Source organism: Cebus imitator, unplaced genomic scaffold (assembly GCF_001604975.1).
Source record: "Cebus imitator isolate Cc_AM_T3 unplaced genomic scaffold, Cebus_imitator-1.0 Scaffold37, whole genome shotgun sequence".
Classification (NCBI taxonomy): Eukaryota; Metazoa; Chordata; class Mammalia; order Primates; family Cebidae; genus Cebus; species Cebus imitator.
Genome location: NW_016107352.1, coordinates 1,369,854 through 1,377,958, shown reverse-complemented (window position 1 = coordinate 1,377,958; position 8,105 = coordinate 1,369,854). Strand labels below are relative to the sequence as shown.

Sequence of the window (8,105 nt, the reverse complement as noted above, 5' to 3'; positions counted from 1 at the left end):
TGGCATTTTTACTGAATATTTGAAATTGTTTTAGTTAATAGTATTAATTGCTCATAGACCAACTTTCAGCCACTATTACAAAGTGCTTCATATATAATAAACCAAAAGTTTCTATGGACCTTTGATTATAGCAAAATTAGTCCAGCAATGCCATGTTGCTTAAGTATTACATATTTCGAGTAGGGCAAATGCTTAATAGTGCTGAAAAGGATTTTTTTTTTTTATATTGTAGCTACGGAAACTGAAATGCAGAGGCTCAGAGTTTCAAGATCACTCAGCCACAAGGAACAGAGCCAGAATTGGAGTTCAGCTCTCCTGGGTCCTCGTTCTCTGCTCTTTCTACCACACCAAACTGCCCTTTTTGCATAATTTCTATCTAATCAGAGGCACTTGGTCTAATGGCTGGTAGAGTTGCATATTTATATTGCAAAGAGCATTGAAGCAAGGAATTTTACTCAATATTTTCTTTTGGAAAACCAAACATGCTTTATTTCTTTTTTTCACAATTTATTTAAACATCTCACATATACAAAATAGGTACAATTTAATTTTTCTGCTTGCCCAAGAAACAAAGCTTCTATGGAACCATGGAAGAAGATGGAAATGAGACTGGCAAAGAACAAATGCTGAATTTGAAGAAGAGGACAACTTTGGGCAAATAATCTGCATGCTTTTAATTGGGAATAAGATGAAAAATACTAATGCTAAATCAAAATTTTTTAAAAATACACCACATGATACAACTTGATACAGGAGTATTTCTTCTCAAATTCTTCTAGCACCATCAACATTCTTCAAGTATCTGAAATACTATTAGTTAGCACCTTTGTATTATGAACAAAACAAAACAAGGACCTCAGTTCATTTCTGTGTAGGTCAGCACCTAACAATGTGGATCACACCCATGAGAAAGTGTTTTGAGGTAGTTTAAACCTTTGGAAGTTTGGGTTTTAAACTTCCCTCTGTGGAAGATATTCAAAAGCCACAAGTGGTGCAAATGTTCATGGTTTTTATTTTATTTTTCAATTTTTATTTTGGTTTTCTTACAAAGTTTGACATTTTCCACAACAGGTGTAAGAGTGTTGAAAAAATTCCAAATTTTGGGGGGAACAGGGGAGGGAGTTAATGAAATTGTATTGCACAATGCTCTGATCAATCCTTCTTCTTTTCTTTTGCCCACAATTTAAGCAAGTAGATGTGCAGAAGAAATGGAAGGATTCAGCTTTCAGTTAAAAAAAAAGAAGAAGAAGAAATGGCAAAGAGAAAGTTTTTTTTCCAATTTCTTTCTTTTTTAATTTAGGTTGAGTTCATTTATTTGAAACAGACTGGGCCAATGTCCACAAAGAATTCCTGGTCAGCACCACCGATGTCCAAAGGTGCAATATCAAGGAAGGGCAGGCGAGATGGCTTATTTGTTTTGTATTCAATGATTGTCTTTCCCCATTCATTTGTCTTTTTCTGTTAAAAGAGAAGAAAATAGATACATAAAGCATCACTATTTCTGAATCCGATAACTTCTGAACCATAGATTTCATAAGAACCACATTTTGGCATATATCATTCTGAAGACGTCTGCCCCAGATCAACAAGTCAATCTTTGAAATAACAGTATCAAGGGTGTCTTTAGTGGGAGGGGCTCCCTATTTAACAAAAACCAACCAACCAAACAAACAAACAAAAAAAACCCTAACAACATTTCAACACACATTCCAAGTGACTTATTTCTACAAAGTCATTTTTAGGATTGTTGTGTGTTCATCCATCTATGTGTGTCTTTGGGAGTGGGACCTGGGTGGGTAGGCAGTATTGTGAATTTTAATTTTTCTTCTATTTGTAGCATATTGTAGAGGAAGCATTAAAAGTTAAACATAGGCCATATTAATAAGTAAAATAAAATACACATAACTATAAATTATAGCTTAGGCCGCTAAAGTCTCAAGAAGTTTTAAGTTCAGGCATACGTTACCTGTTAAAAAACTTATGCTGAAGGAAAAATAAAGCATGGACATAGTATACATTTCATTATTTCGGAAGGCACTATCTGGTCAGAAATACTCTGACTTTTTCAACTGAATTTAAATACAAAATTAATATGTATAAATAAATAAATATAAAATACATACAAAAACGGAATTTAGTTATGAAAAACACAAAATAAGTTAGATCTGTTATTTTTCTGTTCATTTATCTCCCCACCTTTAGGCCCCCCTTAAGGGAGGCTGTAAGTTAGAACCGCCCCCTCTCATCCCACTTCCCGAAGCTATTCCCATATTTCACTATTACTTACAGAGCAGCCATCTACAAGAACAGTGTAAGTGAACCTGCTGTTGCCCTCAGCCACAAGTTCAACATCATTAGATCCTTGCAGAATGACAGCCTTTTTCAGATTGCCAGTCTCCTCATCCATGTATGCAATGCTGTTCTTGCAGTGGTAGGTGATGTTCTGAGAGGCATAGTTGGCCAGCAGGCGCATGAAGGCAAGTTGGGTAGCCATTTCCTTGGAAGTCACTCCTTCTACATTATATTCAAACTACAGAAAATAAGAAGAAATTCTGGTTAAGTGGAGAAGGACTCAGATACTAAAAGTCAAACTGAAAAAAAAAAAAAAAAGATCTCAGGAAGAGTAGACTCAGATCCAAGCTTAGGAGAAGGGTAATTTTAAAGAAAACTTAATTCACTTGTCTTTGAAACATCAGTTACCTAGATGAACATAAGACCTACTAGGCTGAGGCAAGGTCATCTAAAAAAGGTATTTGTTTCAATTAATCCTTTCTGAATATGATTCTGTTTTAGAATAATAGAATGAGGAGGTAGAAATTCTGACATTTTTCTTTTTCTATAATTTTGTAATTTATGGAATTCCAGTAGGCATTCAGTAAAGTTGGTGAAAAGATTTGATTAAAAATTCAGAAAAACTGCTCACATTTTGAAAATGCATATGCATGAGTGTGGGGTATATGTTAGCCAATGCTCCTTCACACTAAATGACATTAGTCAGTTTTTGCAATGATTATCAATTAAATCAAATTTGAATAATAACTTTGAATTATATGGTTGCATCCAATCAATCCATCTTCTAATGTGCAATCTAGGACAAAATGCAACCCAGGAAAAGAACAGGTTCTTTTAATAAGCCCATTTTTGTCAGAGATTAAAAGGCAGATAATTAACAGTCTTACCAAAATATTATTTAGCAGAAGAGGAAGTGTTTGTGGGATTCCTCACCTGGCTGCCACCATTGATAGTTTCTCCTAGCCAGACATGCTTCTTGTCCTTGGAGCTCCTATACCAGTTCTTGGCTGGGATGTTTTCAGGTTGGGCCCGGATACAGGTTTCGCCAGTAGAGAAATCACAATATACTTTGATAGCATCCATAGTGCATCCTTGGTTAGGGTCAATCCAGTAGTAACCTTTTAAGAAAATAGCATTCAGATCATGAAACTTCTCACTGAGCAGAACATAGATTCTAATAATTACTAATGAAAGATACTGACTCTCATAAGTAACTTTTTTGGTTGTGCTCTTATAGTTTACACCCCATTTAAGAGGAAGGGGGTGCCTATTTTTAAGATTATACAGTTTCTTCTCTCCCCACCTCCATGAAAAACCAAATTGGGGTACTTATTACTATGAAAAATAAAAAAAATGCATTTTAAGAGAAACAAGGTTGGGTGCTGTTTGGGAGATGATGCTTCATTAATTGGGTATGATTTCACATAGTGTAATCTTTACCCAAATGCATTTTCACTCAAAACGTCAGTGGAAACTAATTTTGAAAAGCTCAATTTGTGAGAAGGGTCAGTCTGGTCTAGACATATTGACCTACCGCTGCTCCACTCTGGGTGGCTGAGTCTCAAGTCACGGCATGTGCGAGCTGGGTTCTTTCTAGAACCTTCAGGAGTAAGAAGGGTCTCAATCTGGTTGTTGAGAGACTTCAGAGTAGCATCAACTTCATAGTCCTTGGGTCTGAGAGAAGGTGCTGAGCGAGGCTGGTCAGCTCTGAAGAAGTCTCCATCGTAACCAAAGTCATAACCACCACCGCTTACGCCTGGAGGCCCAGGAGGGCCAGGGGGACCAGGAGGGCCCTGCAAAGATGAAAGTGAGAGAGGACAGGCTTTGTATTTTGTTACACTGAGAGACATCCACGGCAGTAGATTTTCAATTGAGCTTTATACGGAAGCATGTTCTAATAAGTAAAAAATAATCAAGTTCATGTAAATAAATAACATGCTCCCAGGCACACTTGCAGGGATGGGCTTAACAAGCCCATTGCATATAGACAATTTCCAGATATTTAAGAGGATATATTGAAATGGGGCTAACTTTAATGTATTGCCATCGTTGTCTTGGTTTAGTTTGAAGGATACATTCCTTAGGTTGGTGATGTTCTTTATTATTTCCCAAATCATACTTACAGCAGGACCTTGGTGACCCTGAGGGCCTCGAATGCCAGCAGGTCCAACTGTGCCAGGATGTCCAGTTCGACCATCTTTCCCAGCAGGGCCAGAAGGACCAGCAGGGCCCTAAGGAAGACAGACACCAAGTGCATGTGAGCTGATAAATCCCACCAAGGGAGCAGCAGCCTGGGGCTCACTGCTGGCTTTAGCCTATGTTTCAGAGATGAACTGTCTTCTCTTGAATCCACCTACCCTAGGACCAGCAGGACCCACAGAGCCAGGAGCACCTTGATCACCATGGTGACCCTTTAAAGAGAGAACAGGAAAATCACACTTTCAGAGCACATGTCAAGAGAGAGGTTTTTTTTTTGTCCAAATTGAATAGAAAACTTTCATTTAAATGGACTCAGGATTGAGAAAATTGAAAATGTAAAGTGGGGCTCTTTTCTCCCATTATGTCTATTATATTCAATTATTTTTTTCACAAGCTATTTCAGCAGTGCAATATTAGTCATTCCTCTAATTATGTTTATTTTAAGTGGGGTTGAAGGACATTGTTGCCAGGAGATTTTAATATATGTATATTTCTATCTCCCTTAACCCTCACCTCTCATGTTGGGATGAAATAGCGTTATCTCCAAGAGAGAGATGGAGTTAGCCAGAGAATGGGAAATGGATATGATATAGGCTATAGTGGAACAACAGCAGTGAAAATATGAAGATTCTTTTGAGCTGAAGGCCCTCAGGGCCAGTTTATGTGTGAGATGGCTACAGTTTACTTACAGCAAGACCAGGCAGACCCTGCAATCCGTTGTGTCCCTTTAAGCCAGGAAGACCTCTGGGCCCTTTATCACCAGGCTCTCCCTTATCACCACGAATGCCTTGTGGGCCCTATAAAGAAAGAGAAGGATGAATAAGACTCATCTTTTTAAAAAAATGACACCCACTTCTCCACAAATACTGCTTAATTCGTTTACAAATGTAACTCAGGACATGTAAGGGTCTAGTTGGGCCCTCACTTCTGCTTGTAATCTGCTTTAGTTGAGCTGTCTGTAAAATGGCTAGATCCTTGTAATTGTTTAATGCAAACAAGCAGAAGAGACTTAAGCTACCTCAAGTTATTTGTATCAATTCTCAGCATGGACTAAAAATTTTTAAAAATATTAAGTCTAGCTGATATATTATTTATTTTCTTAATAGGTGTTTTGGACTGATTCTCTCTAAATGTTAGTTTTTTAAAGAAATCTTCACCATGTACATACACTAGGACCTCTTGGACCAACAGCACCAGAAGGACCAACAGGACCAGAAGGACCCTGTGAAATGGAAAAGAAAAGCATAGCTCAGCCAGGCCCAAGATTCCCCTTCCCACTTCCCTACCAACCCCAAATGTGATGAAGTCAGAAGTGAAGCCCACAAGAATGCTGCACTGAGGGACTGGTATTTGCAAACTTACAGTTTCACCACGGTTTCCATGTTTGCCAGCAGGACCCACGGGGCCATGAGGACCAGGTGCACCTGCAGCGCCAACTGGACCAATGTTGCCAGGGTAACCACGCTCTCCCTACCAAAGGCAAAATGAAGCTTAGCATCAATCTGGCTTGTATTTTAATCACTTATGGATTAGAGAAAGATGAAAAGTGTACTGACCTTGTGTCCAGGTTGACCATCGCGACCTGGGGGACCATCGTTCCCAGGATTGCCCTGTGAAGACACCACACAAATTAAGGCTCTTAGGGAGGCTCTGCTACCTACCAGCCCCTATATCTTGGCTACTCTGTGTTAATAACTTCCAGTGCTCTGTAGCAAACCCTCTTTTAGACTGCTACAACTAGGGATAAAAATCTGCCAACCTAGATATTTTTTAAAGATGTTTTAAATACTTGGGCCCAATTTTTCAGTGTGCTAGTTAAAAGCTCATTCTTTGGCCTAAGCAGTCTTTTTTTATATTTTCAATACTAGGTGTAGATATTATGGAGAAACCGATCATCTTGTTCAGAAATTTGGAACAAGAGAACCTCAGCTCAGGATATAAAGTTTCACACAATGAAATCCTGTTAGGTTTTATTTTACAAACCAAGTGTTGGACTCACATCACGACCAGCTTCACCAGGAGCACCATTGACTCCAGGACTACCCACAGCACCAGGGGGACCACGAGCTCCAGGAGGGCCAGCAATGCCAAGAGGACCAGGTTCACCCTAAACAGGCAGAGAAGATAAAATGACATTCCTCTCATTGGATGGAATGCTAACCCCTGTCCCCACCTCCAAAACAACACTACTCAGGAGATTCTAGTTTGAAGAAAGAAGGTAAATTGAATGTGAATGGGCCACACAATTATAAGAAATATCATTAGTGTTATCCCTGTCCTCCTTCACACATAGATGGCCAGCTTTACGTAATCATAAGATGTTGCTCTGTAAAAAATGAGCCTCGTGTGTTTCAGTATCCCAAATGAAATGAATTCATAAAGTTGGTAGAGTTTATGGAGATGAGATGGTTTTTAGTTGTTGTCAACGTATAAGGTTTAATGGAATGATTCAGAACTTTCAGAGTTTCATTCTTCCTACAGGATAAATGATGCCAGCATTTCATATTGCAGAGGAGTAAATGCAATTAGAGACTGTATCGTTCTTAAGCGCGTAGAAAGAACAAAAATCATTCTGCATAATTTTAAGCTGTGTCTTTATAGTATGTGTCTAAGTAAGGTGGTATTAAAGCTTCTAAGATAAGTGACATGTGATCTGTATAAAGAAAATGCCATGAATAAAAATCTTAAGTGAAGTTATTCAGTGATCAATCTGTCACATTTGAAGTGGCAGCTTTTAAAATCTTTTCTTATGTTAATGTAGTCAGAATGGTGTCAAGCACTCACCAGAGCACCAGCAACACCTGGCAGACCACGTTCACCTCTCGAGCCAGGCAGACCCAGAATACCAGGAGCACCAAGAAGACCCTGAGGACCTGGAGTGCCAGGAGGTCCCTAAACAGGAGAAAAAATACCGTGTTATGAGTAAGACCCTAGGTGATAACAAAGGTTGGCTTGAAGATTGTGAGAATAAACTGTCTTCAGCTTAGTAAAAGGCTAATAACCTCCTATGACTAGGACATATACTTGGATATCTTTTCTGTAGTGTTGACAGTGAGTTTACATCTTGGCATGTATACTTTTGTATCTGGTTTATCCTTGAGACCAATGGCACAACATTTAAAAATATGTGGTTAAGATGAATAAAGACACTTGGGGTGGTGGAATAGAGTTTTTATAGCCTCTAGGCAGGGAAACAAATAAAAAAATATTTTAAATTATTATGGATACGTAATAGTTGTACATAGTTGTGGGGTGTTCTTTGAAAAACTAAAAATAGAACTACCATATGATTCAGCAATCCCACTGCTAGGCATATACACAAAAGACAGAAAATAAGGCTGGATGTGGTGGCTCATGTCTGTAATCCCAGCACTTTGGGAGGCCAAGATGGGTGGATCACCTGAGGTCAGGAGATCGAGACCAGTCTGACCAATATGGTGAAACCCCATCTTTACTAAAAATACAAAAATTAGCCGGGCGTGGTGGTGTGTGCCTGTAGTCTCAGATACTTGGGAGGCTGAGACAGGAGAATTGCTTGAACCAGGGAGGTGGAAGTTGCAGTGAGTCGAGATCGTGCTACCTGGGTGACAGGGAGACTTCCTCTCAAAACAAAC

At 38.9% G+C, this 8,105-nt stretch overlaps 1 protein-coding gene across 1 annotated transcript in view; it reads right to left on the bottom strand.

Annotated features, from left to right (window-relative positions):
* Positions 1 to 461: 461 nt before the first annotated feature.
* COL1A2 (collagen type I alpha 2 chain) overlaps positions 462 to 8,105 on the bottom strand; it is a 36,653-nt gene continuing 29,009 nt past the window's right edge. Inside the window, exons 41-52 of the mRNA XM_017525116.1 lie at positions 7,276 to 7,383; positions 6,491 to 6,598; positions 6,048 to 6,101; positions 5,854 to 5,961; positions 5,660 to 5,713; positions 5,181 to 5,288; positions 4,650 to 4,703; positions 4,416 to 4,523; positions 3,827 to 4,085; positions 3,226 to 3,410; positions 2,288 to 2,530; positions 462 to 1,458 (exon numbers count right to left, since the gene is read on the bottom strand). Of these exons, the coding sequence (XP_017380605.1) occupies positions 1,312 to 1,458; positions 2,288 to 2,530; positions 3,226 to 3,410; positions 3,827 to 4,085; positions 4,416 to 4,523; positions 4,650 to 4,703; positions 5,181 to 5,288; positions 5,660 to 5,713; positions 5,854 to 5,961; positions 6,048 to 6,101; positions 6,491 to 6,598; positions 7,276 to 7,383 (1,536 nt within the window). The 3' untranslated portion in view covers positions 462 to 1,311. The remainder of the gene's footprint in view (positions 1,459 to 2,287; positions 2,531 to 3,225; positions 3,411 to 3,826; positions 4,086 to 4,415; positions 4,524 to 4,649; positions 4,704 to 5,180; positions 5,289 to 5,659; positions 5,714 to 5,853; positions 5,962 to 6,047; positions 6,102 to 6,490; positions 6,599 to 7,275; positions 7,384 to 8,105) is intronic.